The sequence below is a fragment of the Leucoraja erinacea genome, chromosome 39, assembly GCF_028641065.1.
Source record: "Leucoraja erinacea ecotype New England chromosome 39, Leri_hhj_1, whole genome shotgun sequence".
In the NCBI taxonomy this organism is placed as follows: Eukaryota; Metazoa; Chordata; class Chondrichthyes; order Rajiformes; family Rajidae; genus Leucoraja; species Leucoraja erinaceus.
The window spans coordinates 11031267-11047145 of NC_073415.1; the positions used below are offsets into that span (position 1 = coordinate 11031267).

At 42.8% G+C, this 15879-nt stretch overlaps 1 protein-coding gene across 1 annotated transcript in view; it reads left to right on the forward strand.

Moving 5' to 3' along the window:
* Positions 1-15879, forward strand: part of LOC129714364 (cAMP-dependent protein kinase catalytic subunit alpha-like) — a 99346-nt gene that overhangs the window by 76677 nt on the left and 6790 nt on the right. The window contains 4 exon segments of the mRNA XM_055663914.1: positions 8780-8908; positions 11290-11388; positions 12374-12456; positions 15259-15385. Of these exon segments, the coding sequence (XP_055519889.1) occupies positions 8780-8908; positions 11290-11388; positions 12374-12456; positions 15259-15385 (438 nt within the window).

Sequence of the window (15879 nt, forward strand, 5' to 3'; positions counted from 1 at the left end):
GCAGGTTACAGGGAGAGCGTACAAAACTCCGTCCAGACAGCACCTGAGATCAGGATTGAACCGGGGTCCCTGGCGCTGTAGTGCTGCAACTGTACTGCTACACCACCATGCTACCCTGATTTAGACCATTACCCTCACCACACCACTGTGATCGGAACTTGCTTTGCAGCCAGACAGGTGGCCCAGACTTCCATTGCTCAACGACGACTCTGAATCAGATGATGATGAGCTGAATGATGCGATTCCTTTCCTTCTATCTTCACTACCTTTGTTCATCTTTGTTTCTATGCAATCAACAGTACAGATATCCTAAATTCTCTCCCTAAATCCTCTGCCTCACCTTCTGCCAAAAGCTTTCTTTATTTTTGGTAGATTGCATGTACTGAAAATTCACGATAACATGTTCTGAAAAAAAAGATCTTCATAAGACTAAATCCATCTCATATCCATCAGCTCAGGGCTCTGATTCAGAAGAGGGGAATGTATAATGCTTTGAGCTGCCCTCCCCTCTGGTACCAGTCTTAACTGCTTGCTAATACCCCAGGCACATGCTGCGGTTCATCTGACCTCTGTCTGGATTTTAACCTTCAGTTCTTTGCACAAAACATGAGCTGAATCTATTGACGATGAAAAGCCAGCCTTCTCTGTTGGAGGCCCCGTTGGAGCATTGACAGCAACCAGAAGCAGCTGATGAGCACCAGCTCCGAGCATCCATGTGAAAAGGGGAAAGGAACTCACTATTTTGTTCATGCATCGAGTTGCTAATTTACAGATAGGTCAGTTTAAGCAAGGTCGGGTTCAAGGGCCCGTGATGGTTTCTTTGAACACCTGAATCAGGGCAGGCTTTCATGAAAATGAGCTGGGGTTCGGGGGTGGGGGGGGGGGGGGGGGGGACTGGATGTGGGATAGGTGACGTGACAATACAGATCCAGGAAAGGGTGGAGATTTAAGCATTACAATGTGTCCAGGTAACACCAAGGCAAAATGCAGTGTGGTAAAGCAATTCTGTACACATCTTTTGGCATCTTAGCACCAGTCACTACCGTTGTGTGCCCATTTGATCTTTCCATGTTCTCCAGGGATATTGCCTGACCAGCTAAGTTACTTCAGCACTTTGTGCTTTTTACTTTGGAATACCAACATCTGCAGTTCCTTGTTTCCCTATTTATTAGATTGTTAGTGTATTTGCTAGTGTTGTTTTTACCACATCATGTTTGCCTCTGACAGTCAAAAATGTCACAAGTTTGTGATCACTTTTGCTCAGATCAACCACTGCTTGCTCACCAGAACAACTTCTCTTAATGTTGGAGGTTCAGAGATGTTTAAAAACCCAATTATATTTCGCCTGAATTCATAGCAAGATTAATGGACTTTATTTCACTGTTTGCTCTGCATACTGGAGACTGACACTTCCTTGTACCTAACATTTCTCTGCAACCAAAGCAACTTGCAATGAGTATTTGTCTCTATCTAACACCCTCCATGGAAAAAAAATAATATTTAACCCCAGGTATCTGCCCTTGATGATAATCTTGCACAAGCCATACAATGCTCAGGCACCTAACACCTCTTCCACCCAGAGCTTGCGGCAATCATGCTCTTCTCACCATACACACAGGCTAATCCAAAAGTACGGAGCAGCACAGTGGTGCAGTTGCTTGTATAGAGCTGGGCTTCACAGTGCCAGACCCTGGTTGTGTCAGTTCTCAAAGGTAGACACAAAATGCTGGAGTAATTCAGCGGGACAGGCAGCCTCCCTGGAGAGAAGGAATGGGTGACGTTTCGGGTCAGTTCTCAATCTCTGCCAGGAATTGCAACAAGAAACTTTTCCAGAAAAATAAATCTTAATTATATGTTCATTCATCATCATCAAACAGCTGTTGCATTAAGAATTATTCTAAGGCTGAATACCCTTGCGACAAGTAGCTCTTCTCATTTACAAACTTTACTTAAATATCCCATGTAAGAACACTTGAAGTCAAGTGTACCAAAGCTAATTTAGGAGCAGTACAACCCATGGTACCAGAGCTACTCAGTGAGTTTATAAAGGAAGTTAATAATCTCCTTCTGATTAAGTGGAATACTTAGTCAACAACTGCAAATGCCTTTGTTCCATTTGACCATGACATACACTCAACAGCCTCATGGATTCATTTGAAACTGCTGCCTAATTCTAACATTGCAGTCCAGTGGGCATAGCAGTCTACTCAATTGTAGACCCAACTTCATAGCTTGTCAGGTACACTCAGGCTTAAAAAAAGACACATGACATTGCATATGTGCAGTGATGTGCTCCAAATATTTATATCTCCTTCTATCATTCTGTGATTCTTCAAACAATAGTGACTGTACAACAGCAGACACTTCTCAAACAGAAGGACTGGAGAAAAAAAGGCACCAATTGTTGGAGTAACTCAGTGGGTCAGGCAGCATCTGGAGTATATATAGGTCAGGACCCATCGTCTGACTGATAGTGGTGGTGGAGGGGAGGGGGAGGAGGAGGTGAGGGGTGAGAAAGCTGGAAGAGAGATGGAAGCAGTACAAAACCTGGCAAGTGATAGGTGAATACATGTGAGAGTTGTGTTTGTCCAATGGTTGGACGAAGGCCAGAGATGAAATTACAAAACATGTGAGATGGGGAGTTAAGGATAGAAGAGGTACAAATTGTGAATACGGAGGAAGGGACAGACTGTGCTGACCCACCTCCCTTCCAGCTTTCTCTCGCCCCCCCCCCTCCCTCCCACCAACACAATTAATCTGAAGAAGGGTTCCAACCTAAAACATCACTTTTTCATTTATTCCAGAGATGCTGCATGACATGCTGAGTTACTCCAGCACTTTGTATATTTTTTGGATCTGCAGTTCCTGGCGTCTCCAGAAGGACTTGAGACATGGCCTGACTTTCAGAAGTTTGGTATCTGTTGGTTGATATTAACTTGAGATTCTTCTCGCATTTCCAAAACTGTTGGGGCTGCATTCATCATGACATGACTGTGTACTACTATCTTTACATTTAAATCGTTTGTATGAGCACCCTATTGTATCGAACATGAATTGCTCATGCTGTAAGGGAGCCCAGTGCTAGCAAGTTACTATTGGCAGCTTAGATTGCTCCCCCAGATTCCTTAAAGTAACTGGATATCTCCACGTGCCTTCATGAGGTTGGCCTTGCACAACTAGGCAGGCACAATATACACTGAATACTTGGGTCAAAGGTATTACTGGAATGGCCAACACCCCCACAAGAAAGTTATGCTACTGTAGCACATTACACATTCATTTTGTGCTTTGAAATTACAGATGCACAAACACTCCAGGGCCTCTGGTTGTCTTACCTTGGTTACCTTAGGGTTAGCAACTGAAAGACAAAAAACACAAGTAGAATCGACAGTCAGTTAGATATCTTCACTTGAAATGGGGTGCAATTTTAATAGTGCAAAATATATAAATGAATACGTTTATTGGCCAAGTATGTATACATACAAGGACTTTGCTTTGATGCTCCTCTCGCAAGTAACACGACATGCAGTAAACAATTAAGAATGAAACATAAAACATTGGGAACAAAACACCATAGTTTCAACATGTGAATGAAACAAAATACCAGAGCAAGCGGAGGCTACAGACTTTTGGTTATTGAGTAGAACTATTTGGTTATATGGTAAGATTATTCGTTATTTGTCTATTCAGAATTCCCAATGGTTCTGCGTTTGGATTTCCAGGTGATATTTTGCACCTTCCGCGTGACTGTGTCCCTGCTTCCCATGCTCTCTCCCAGGGAGAGGACAGGAGGGCTGAGTTCTTGCTCTGCCCACTCAACCTCCATGGTACAGGACACACAACAGTGGGACTGGGGTTACCCGGAGTGCAATATCTTCTGCACTGCTACCATCATGTCCTCCTGTTCTTCGACTCAGCCTGATGGTTCCTCTGAGACATCAAGCTGCAACTCAGTCTTCCCTCTTCCGCTACTTCAAGGAGAACCTAAAAACAGGAGGAACATTGTTTACATTTTGTTTTCCCACAATAATATTGACTGACAATATTAGATCCCATCACCAAGTAAATCTCCAAACTTAGAGAGAACACTTCCCATGTGCCACAGCCTACTCTTAATTTTTGTAAACATTGATTTCTGGGTATGTTTGAAACTACTGATTAAATATATGAGAGTGATGAGATGATACTGAAGGTAATGACACAGGATTGTTCTGCATGATTGAGAATAAATGCAAGAGCCAAGAGTTTTCAAGTTAAGGAAAAATCCTATTGATTACGTATGAAACGGAGTAAATGCCTGATCACAAGCAAGGCTGGATCCACAATTCTCGCCATGCTCCCTTGCTCTCTCCCTCTTGCCCGGCATACTACAAGCATCCTCAGCTGTTGCTTCCTTGTGATATTTGTATGAGAACAAGATCTGAGCACATGGGCAGTAGTGTCTAGGTTAGACAGGTTTACCTAGGATAGTATGATGTGTGTTGATGTAAGACCCAGAATGTGGCAATGTCCCTTTGAGAAGGAATGCTTGACAGTGAAGGAGGTATAGATACTGGGACACTGTAATGCTAGAATGTATAAACTTTTGACTTTTAGGGCGATTGCTGGTCCAAGTGCCGCTCAGTGATGTGTGCACAATGGGCCATTGTTTGAACTTGATGACTGTCCCAATTTCATGGCCTACTGATGTGTGAAGGTGCTGAGTGTGGTTGAAAATGAGGCCTCTGGTTATAAGTACAGTGTGTGCAAGTAAAGACACCTCTACCAATGAGTGATGTTGCGCTAAGATGCAGTGAACAGACCATACCCGGCAGATCTTGGACAAGCTCTACATCTCCGGGGGCTCGCCTGCCCTGGCATCCAGCAGGTCCAAGCCTTCTACTCCAGAGGACCAATCTGCTGTGCCCGAGAGGGAGCCCCCTCTGGGTCTGGAGCACATTGCATCTGTCCTGGTGACCTTCACCTTCAGTAGGGAACAACTGCAACATGACAGTTGGGTGGACGTGATGTTGTGGCCTTCTTGGATATTTGTGTGGAATAGATCATGGAAGTGAGTGCAAGTGTGTGGGTGTGGAGGGGATTAATGGAGTGAGGGACTAAGTGCACTGCCGTGTGAGCGTGTGCAAGTGAGCAAGGTCAGTGATGGAGTCAGGGAAAGAAGGCAAGAGGGGGCAAGCAAAGCGGCAGAGAATTGTACAGAAGAGTGGAGAGAGCAGCAGGGAGGGAAAGAATCAGAACAGCAGGGACATGGCAATTGATGAGAGAAAGGGAGGAGGGGAATAGTGATAAAAGTGACGTGAGAATGAGAGGATGGCTATATCACAAAAGTAGATTGTAGAGTGATGATGTCAGAGGTTATCAGGACTCACTTTTACCAATCTTTTGAGGTTGTGATGTTTTTGTGTTAGTGGTCAGTAGTGAGGGGAACATTTGGTCTCAGAGACCTCCCTGGCAATCTCCTGTCAGTATTAACTGCTGGTTGCATTGGAAAGTTCCCTCACCCACTTGTGGGGAGGTGTGATCCACAAACCCGTAGAGATCCCTGTCGGTAAACCTTGCGTATTTTCTACCTGTCCTCGGGAGTATTCTAGCCATGTTGATTGAAGCAGTAATCTTCAAGAACTAGGGAGAGAGTTAGTGAGGGCTGGCTGATGATATCACAACTGCATGTTGGGGTGCTAGAAGCTATGTGAAATTCAGTTGGAGCTTTTCAGTAACGCCTACTGTTTCTCAAACAGCATGGTGTCGCAAAAGGGAACCTAATAACTCTGGTACTGTTAAATTTTCCACTATCTTTAGAGTTGTATAAAGCAATGTTAGGATGACCTGAAACAACTTTTTAACATCCAAAAATAATTGAAACATTGAAGGGGTGGTTCCCTAAAGTGAGGAAATATAATGCATCAAGATGACAGTCACGTGATGATATTTTAGACTGGTTGAGATGGTTCAGTGGCTTTAAGATGTGAAACTGATTGGGGAGATTTTAAAACTGTGATGTTGGTAACAAGCATGCACATTTGGGAGGTTAGGTCAGGTCAGGCCCTGGGCATTAATCAGGAGGGTAGAATCATATGGCTAGGGAGATTTGCTCCATAGATGCTGTTGCACCCGCTGAGTTTCTCCAGCATTTTTGTGTACCTTCGATTTTCCAACATCTGCAATTCCTTCTTGAACACTTTGTCTACTCCACTGCGATATCTCCTCAAGGTCGGAAGAAGGGTTTCGGCCTGAAACGTCACCTATTTCCTTCGCTCCATAGATGCTGCTGCACCCGCTGAGTTTCTCCAGCATTTTTGTGTACCTTGGCTAGGGAGATTGATTGCTGCACAGAGAGGTGTTGCAGTGACTGGGGTGCAGTGGGAAGCTGGTTAGTACTCAGAAGTCTACATGGAGATGGTTTGAATAGTGCCTTCCATCCCCTTCCCCAGGACAGACAGAGGGTGTGAGGTTGGAAAGTGTTAGCTAGTGTGGGAGGGTGAAGGAATTGAGGCAGCAGTCAGAAACAACGTTCTCATTGATTGTAACCATGGATTTATGGAATCCACAAAAGATAGGGACAATCGGATCAAATGTTTAAGGTTTAAGGAGTGCAATGAAATAAAACAATAATAAGGAGAGTTGAGATGGATATGGTCACTGAGGATGCAGATTCATTTCAGGCAGTCCAAGAGTGGAATATAGACTGGCATTCTCAGGAGGATCTTGGAATGAGATTTAAAGAGCAGTAAATAGTTGTGATTAAATAAAAGTGCCTTATGCAAGCCACGTGATGGTGGGATGTAGTGTAAGGAGATGTCAAAGGAAAACAGGATTGGCCAGATCTCAGTAAAAGAAACCTAATAAGAACCTAAGAAACAGGAGCTGGACCAGAAGCTTGAACAGCACACACAGTGCTGGATTAACTCAGGGGCTCAGGCAGTGTCTGTGGAGGGTGGTTACAGGGGAACCAGCATGTTGGGTGGGGAAGCTTTCTTCCCCTACTGCAATCTATCTAAAGAAGGGTCCCATCCTGAAACGTCACCAATCCATTCCCCCCACAGATGTTGCCTGCCCCGCAGAGTTACTCCAGCACTTTGTGTTTTGCTCACAATTCCAGCATCTGCATTTTCTTGTGCCCCAAGAAGCTTGTCTTGCCATTCTATAAGATCATGGCTAACCCAGCTTTGGGATCACCGTCACATTCTTCCTTCTCTACCCCTCTCTTCTCACCTACCTAATAATTTGCTTGTCTATCAATCCACCCAAAGGCTATGGTGGTAGCAAAAGAATGGACACCATAAAGTGTACATGGTAACGAATCATAAAGTGTTGGAGTAATTGCAGGTTAGGCAGCATCTCTGGAGGACATGGATAGGCGATATTTCAGATTGGGACCCTTGTTCACATTGAAGAAGGGTCCAGACCCGGAATGCCACCTATCTATGTCATCTAGAAATACTGCCTGACCCTCAGAGTTACTCCAGCACTTTGTTTTATTTTGTAAATCAGGGCAACTGCAGTTCCTTGTGTCTACATTCTAGTGCATATTTAATACCTTATGAGGTAGTACATTGCTAGTATAGGGAAATCCTGGATAGGTGTAGATGGACAAAAACCCATTGTGAACATAGTGGGCAGAAGGGCCCAGACTGTTGTGCTGTATGACTCTAACATGCCTCTTTGTACCAGTGAAGTGAATTGTTCTGGAGGCTCGTAAGATAGGACATTTTTTGCCTTTTGATGCTCATTTTAGCAAACAGAACCCCATTTGTCTGTAATTTCTTAAAATTATATCTAAAAAATACTGAAGAGGAAATGAAACAATAAGCAGCAACTACTCAGTGTATCGATGCAGAGCAGCCATCTGCTGGTGTATCAGGAGAACAAACACTCGATTAATGAACAGGATGTAAAGAGAAAAATAAGGCAGAGAGTATACAAGTTAAAATTAGTCAAGATGAATCGGAGTTTGCTTATATCATTGTAACATCATTAAATGGTTTATTTGTTCGTGTTGAGATCTCCGCTTTCCTTCCTCAGCCTCTGCACTGAGCAATTTCTCATCCTCAGAGAATATGCCTCTATCTCAACTCTTGCTCTCTGTCCTGAGTTTAATTCATCCCTTCCTCAGTCAGTCAGTTTAGTTTATTGTCACGTGTACCGAGGTACAGTGAAAATCTTTTGTTGCGTGCGAACCAGTCAGCGGAAAGACAATACCTGATTACAATTGAGCCATTTACAGTGTCTAGATACATGACTAGGAAATAACGTGTAGTGCAAGGTAAAGCCAGTAAAGTCATCTTTAAATATCTCACTGCATGTAAACGTGGACCCATATTTGATCGTGCGTGCAAATTCATACGACTTTACCGTTCCTGCCATAAATGTTACTGATAAGACAATCTCTTATCATTTCCTTTTTATGCTTTCCATCATTTTTCCCTTTCTCAACACCACTTTCGGTATTCAGTGTTGGGAGTAAAATAAAAACTTTGAATCCCTTCATCTATATTTTCAAATTTTCTTTGAAAGAAGGGCATCACTTCTTTTTGAGGTGTAACACAAACTGAAAGTGTTCAATATTTCACAAAGTTGGTCATTGGATGATCACAGTGAATGGCGGTGCTGGCTTGAAGGGCCGAATGGCTTCCTCCTGCACCTATTGTCTATTGTTGTGATATCCCAGCTGCATGTGTCAACTGTGTCTGTTTCTATACCATTTTCAGCATTGTTTCTGAGTCAGAAAAGCAACAAGGAGCTTGGAAATAAACACTGACTGACTTTTCTTATGTTGCAGAACACGGCATCTTTGGATGACTTTGACAGAACAAAAACACTTGGTACTGGGTCCTTTGGCAGAGTGATGTTAGTGAAACACAAAGCTACGAAGGAACATTATGCAATGAAGATACTGGACAAACAGAAGGTGAACAGATATTCATATTTCTGTGTATTTCAACGATTTGAGATATAGCATGGAAAATGGTCCCCTCGGCCTACCAAGTCTACACCGACCAGCGATTACCCCGTACACTTAGCACCATCCTACACACTAGGGACAATTTACAATTTACAGGAGCCAATTAATCTGTACGTCTTTGGAGTGTGGGAGGAAACCTGTGCATCCGGAGAAAACCCACGTGGTCACAGGGAGAACGTACAAACTTCGTACGGACAGCACCTGTAGTCAGGATCGAACCCAGGTCTCTGACGCTGTAAGGCAGCAACTCTACTGCTGTGCCACTGTGCCGCCACATGGATGTGGAGAACTACAGCCAGGGAATATTCGGCATGCATGGTCACTATGTTCACCCTCCACTAACATACAAATGTAAATGGTATTGTGAAGTGATAAAAGTGACATTATAGGCTTATTCATAACAAAATAATTTCCACATAAACCGTGAAGTCCAGATTGAACAATCTTTTGAGGGTTGGGTTCATAGACATTAAGAATGACAAGCCCTCACACTTACACAGGCCACCAACATATAATCTGATCATTCAAGTGGTTAATGATCAGATAAATCCTATGATTAACCTTTACCCCATTCACAAATATGGATTACTGTACAAGATAGTTTGGGTTCTTGTATTAGTTATTTTTGTGTGGATTTATGCATGCAATTATCACATGTTTATATTCCAGGACCATTTATTGCAGGAACATTAATCATGAAGGTATCCACAGTAGCTCAACGTGCTTTCCTTAGCCTGATTTAGTTAGAAAAGGTGTAAAAGTCATGCTCTACCATTAAAGTGTTTGTGTAAAAAGACATTGAGCTGCAGACGATAATTTTGAAGACAGACACAAAAAGCTGGAGTAACTCAGCGGGACAGGCAGCATCTCTGGAGAGAAGGAATGGGTCGAGGTTCGGATCGAGACCCTTCTTCTCTCAATGATAACTTTGAGCTTGATTAATGGATTAGAAAGTTATCTCTCCTACACTTCCCAGAGATATGACACTGAATCTAGTTTTATGTAACTTCCTTCTTCCTCGTACTTCATATGTTACAGCCACGTTAGTTTGCGGTGTAATGGTATTGTGCATGAAAGATATTGACATTAGCATGACTATTCTTATCTCAACCCATGTCCTGCTGTCACGGAGGTGAGTTTCCTTATCTATTTTTCAGATAAGAAAAAAAGCAAAACCAATAGGCAGTGTTGGATGAGCAGGACAGATAGGCAGGCAGGTGAGAGGATCAATAACACACATTTTGGGGAAGCACAAATGAAAGAAGAATGCTGAAGTGCCGGGAGATGGTGATGGAGGATGAATGGCAAAGCAAAACCACAAGATTGGTCATGGAGTGCTGGAGTAACTCAGCAGGTCCGGCAGCATCTGTGGAGGATATGGTGATGTTCCAGATGTTGCATTCAGTGATGCTCTGTGTCCTCTTTTGTAAAACAGCATGTGCAGTTCCTCTTTTCTAGAAACCACAAGATTGGCTGGATTGAATTGATTCTGTGTGAACAATTTGAAACAGTAAAGTGGGGCACTGTGTTCTGCATTTAAATTTTACTTTGATAATGGCTGTCTTTACCTGAAGCGGGCCAGAATATGAAAGTGCATGATCTAGATTTGAACTATGTAACAGCACATTTCATTCAAACGTTTCAGCAGCAAATAGACTTGCCACAAGCAAGATAGGAAATTCCACTTGGGAAGGATATTGAGAAGATTAACAGCGCAGTGCTCCCATTAACCGATTAAGGACATTAACTGATTCACTAACCTGTAAGAGGGCGAAGTATTTATTTTTGAAATAGAAAATTCTGGAAATACTCATCAGGTCAGGCAGCATTTTTGGAGAGAGAAGTAGGTAATGTTTCAGATTGATGAACTAGTTCTAATGAGAAGTCTACAACTGAAACACTAACTAGTTTAGTTTTTAGTTTGGAGATGCAGCGTGGAAACAAGCCCTTTGGCCCACCGAGTCCACACCGACCCTGCACACCAGCACTATCCTATACACTAGGGACAATTTTTACAATTTTTACCAAAGCCAATTAACCTGCAAATCTATACGTCTCTGGGGCACCCAGAGAAAACCCACACGGTCATAGGGAGAACGTACAACTCCAGACAGACAGCATTCGAGGTCAGGAATAAATTAAGCTCAAAAGATTATTGGTCATATCAATGATCTTCCCACTTGCCCCTTCCCCCTACCCATCCACCTAATTATGCTTGATGTGGAAGGTGCATATTTTTCTTTATAAACTTGCCACATCAAATTAGAATGTGACAAGAACGCAACTGTGTTTAGTTAATACAGTAATTGCATTTCTTTGTTATCCAGGTGGTAAAACTGAAACAGATCGAGCACACGCTCAACGAAAAAAGGATTCTTCAGGCTGTCAGGTTCCCTTTTCTGGTGCGGCTAGTATTTTCATTCAAGGTGAGTGTTGAGGGTCATGTGTGAACCATTCTGCTTTACTAATTCTCGCCAGTCCTGAAAAGCTTCGAGCTTCTGAAGGGAGGGTAGAATACCAGTTGGAATAAGCAATAAGAGGAAAAGGATTGCAAGGGAATACTGCTCAGAAGAGAAACCTTCAGATATCGTGAGGTTTCATTGACCTTATGATTGCTACTGAAGAGAGAGACAAGAAAATATAGCATAATATTAATAAGAAATTACAATAACTTTGATATAGAGTCTGGTTCATGTTGAAATTGCCTCAATCAGTGAAATAATTTGGATTGCAGTGATTGCCATGGGGGCTTTAAGGTCAATGTTGTACCATGTACCATGTTGTACCGTCTGAAGACATGTCCCGACATGAAACATCACCCATCCTTCTCCAGAGATCTTTGTAATACACCAGCATCTGCCATTCCTTTCTACCCAAATAATGAGATCTTCTAACCCTCTATCCGAATATGTGAGCAAACTCAACTCTTGAAGACTATAAAGAGTCTTTTCACTTTGCACAACTGCAGAGTTCTACACTTGCTCACGTCCACCAATATTTTTGTTATTTTGGCCATCAAGCACCTATTCACACAATTTTTTTTGTTTGTATTCCCCACATTCCCACCTGCTTTCCACTAATTCTACCGCTCAGCTATACATGAGGACCAATTTACAGGGGCCGATTAAACTGACAAACAGCATGCTTTTGGGATGTGGGAGGAAGCTGAGCATGCAGGGGAAACCTGCATGGTCACAGGGAGAACATGCAAACTCCACACAGACAGTACCATAGGTTAGGATCGAACCCAGGTTGCTAAAGGTATGAGGCAGCAGCAAGATGGACTGCACACTGTGCGACCACGATGATGTTTTGTAAATTTGTGTCTCGTTAGCAAAGGCAAGAAGTGAATTCATCGTCATTTTATGTGCATTGCTAGACCTGCTTTAACCTGCATTCTTTTCCTTTCAGGATAACACTAATTTGTATATGGTGATGGAATATATTCAGGGAGGCGAGATGTTTTCACATTTAAGGAGAAGCGGAAGGTTCAGGTTAGTCTCATGAACATGAACTTGGAGAGATACACAGAAATGTTATTCCGTTACGGAACTGATAACCAAACAGTATTCCCTTATCACACATCTACACACTGTAAATGGCTCAATTATAATCATATACTGTCTTTCCGTTGACTGGTTAGCATGCAACAATAGCTTTTCACTGTTGGATGAGAACAATCATTGGATACAGTGTATCACCGATTGCCAGAATAAAGGCAAAACTGCAGAATGTTCTCTATCACCAGATGCTGCACAGAAATTTGGTTTACTTGGCAACTATAGCAGATTCTAATTGCTACGCGTGACAGTAAACTAAACTGGATAGGTAAGGTTTAGAGGGATATGGGCCAAATGCAGGCAAATGGAACTCACTTAGATGAGACATCTTTGTCGGCATGGACAAGTTGGGCGGAAGAGCCTGTCTCCATGTTATATGACTCGATGTCAGAAGGTATACAGTAAAGTCAGCAGCAGGAATTCTGATCTGTTGAATATTGCTTAACAACTCACTGTTAAAACACATCCAGTTCATGTGACAGAACACTTCAAGTTATACAGACTTCTAAATGTGACTGAACACAAGACGGGTGGCAAAACAAACAGCAACTATATTTCCTGGTTATATTTCACCTCTTACAGCTAGATTATACGCTCCTTATTTCCCTGCAGCTGGGAATTATAAATTGACCAAATTACAAATCTAATTTGTCATTTAATTTGTACGCTTGGGCAGTTTGCATCCCCAGCAGTATGAATATTGATTTATCTAACTTCAAGTATACCTTGCTTTCCCTCTCGCTCTGTCCCTCCCCCACCCCAGTTCTCCTACTAGTTTCACTGTCCTCCTGATTAATTTTACTGTTTGTACACCTCGTTGTCACCTTCCCCTCAGCCAACAATGAACCATTGTACATTTCCTTGATCATCGTCTGCTTTGATCAGTCTGAAGAAGAACCATTGTACATTTCCTTGATCATCGTCTCCAGCAATTTTGTGTACCGTCTGCTTTGATCTGTCCTTTTCACACCTTACATGCTCTTGGTACACTTCCATATCTTTTGTTTCCCTCTACCCTGACTCTCTGTCTGAAGAAGGGTCTCGACCCGAAACGTCACCCATTCTTTCTCTCCAGAGATGCTGCCTGTCCCGATGAGTTACACCAGCATTTTGTATCTATCTTCGGTGTAAACCAGAACTGCAGTTCTTCCATACAAATGTAATTAGATTTTTGATATCAATTTGATGCTTTAGGCTTTGCAAGTTAAAGCGTGCATCACCAAGAGTAAATGTCAGCGACAGATGGAAGTTATGATGTGAAATTAAATTCCCTGCCATTCTTTGGTCAAGTTGATCCAGTTCTTATGATCTTAAATTACTATCAATTATACCATCAATGTTGGTGTCATCCGCAGACTTACTATCCATGCCAACTATATTGTCATTCAAATTACTAAACTACTAACCAGCAGTTTCATTTTCTAATGCTGACAGAATTTAAATATAGTTAGTCATAGAGTCGTACAGCATGAACCAGGCCCTTTGGCCCAACTTGCCCATGCCGACAAAAATGCCCCACCTACACTAATCCCACCTGTCTGCGTTTGGCCCATATGTCTCTAAACCTTTCCTATCCATGTACCTGTCCAAAAGTATTATAAATGTTATAGAATCTGCCTCTCTCTCACTCTCTCACTCTCTCTCCCTCTCTCACCCTCATCCACCCTCCCTCACCCTCCCTCCCTCTCCCTCTCTCCCTCTCTCCCTATTCCTCCCTCTCTCTCCGTCTCCTCCGTCTCCTTCTCTCTCCCAACTAGCCCCAAACCTTCTTTATCTCTGCATGACTCTGCACACCTTGTACAGCATGTTCCTTTCCAAATATACCAAATTTTGAAATATTCTAAAGATGCTACTCCAATAAGCCCCAAGCTATGCAGCAAGCTGGAAGTTAATGAGTAATGAATGGGAAATGGATATGATAAAAATAGGAAAGAGTTTTCTTGTAATCTGAAATCCAGGCAGTCCCTTCATCTGCAGCAAGACAGTACTGTCTTGTCAGTGCCAGTTCACCGAGTGAGGAGTTGTTTTGGCAGGTTGCATGCTCATATACTGATGGGTATAACAACATGTCCTTCATGAGATGAGCAGGAAAGCCTGACAGTCATAGAAACATAGAAACATAGAAATTAGGTGCAGGAGTAGGCCATTCGGCCCTTCGAGCCTGCACCATTCGCCATTCAATATGATCATGGCTGATCATCCAACTCAGTATCCCGTACCTGCCTTCTCTCCATACCCCCTGATCCCCTTAGCCACAAGGGCCACATCTAACTCCCTCTTAAATATAGCCAATGAACTGGCCTCAACTAGCCTCTGTGGCAGAGAGTTCCAGAGATTCACCACTCTCTGCGTGAAAAAAAGTTCTTCTCATCTCGGTTTTACCCCTTTATCCTTAAGCTGTGACCCCTTGTCCTGGAATTTGGATTCTCCAGCATCTGCAGTTCCTTCTTGAACAATAGCTTGACAATGGATTTTGTCATGATCCATTCAGTACATTATCTTGTAGCTCATCACCAATCTAATTCTATTGGACAAAGGATCATCTTTAACGCAGCCGTTTCAGTTTCTTTCTGCCCTTCTACTTGTACTCATTTGCATCCAGAACCTTTCTTCATTTTTACAAAGCTCACCTACTAGTGTGCACTGAATTCCTTACCTCACTCGGAATCTCGCCGTTGATTTAAGTGTTTGCTACCTTGTGAAGACTGAATCTAATTGCCTCTCTCTTATTTCCAGTGAACCTCACTCTCGATTTTACGCAGCTCAGATTGTCCTTGCCTTCGAATACCTTCACTCGCTAGATCTTCTATACAGAGACCTGAAACCTGAAAACATACTGATTGACCAAAGTGGCTACATCCAGGTATGTATGGTGAAATGCCCCGTTTGTGACCTGCTCACCTTTCAAGTACAGAGCACGCCTTGAGAATGGAGAATCTGCAATATTCTGTTCAACATGGGTGCAGTGGCAAGATCAGAGCAGTCAGACTCCCTACCACCTCACGTATCTTTGTAGACACAGTTCCCACCCCCTCCCCCATCATACGGACGAGCACACATATATAAGATAATGAAGGCCCACCACACCCCATCCACTCTGACACACCTTCAAAAGAAGGAACTACAGATGCTGTCAGTATCAGCAAATCCTTGATCCACACCCTTTTAGACTGTACTGGAACTTCTAGACGATGAAAAAAGCACTGAAATCCTGTGAAGTTAGGTTTATATGAGATGGGCAGTTGTATCCCAGTTTATAAACCTCAGCAACGCATGTAGTAAAGACGGGCTGGAGAACCGGGAATGAAAATATAGAAAATAAGTGAAGTGCCATCAAAGGGATCTACAGGAAGTGTT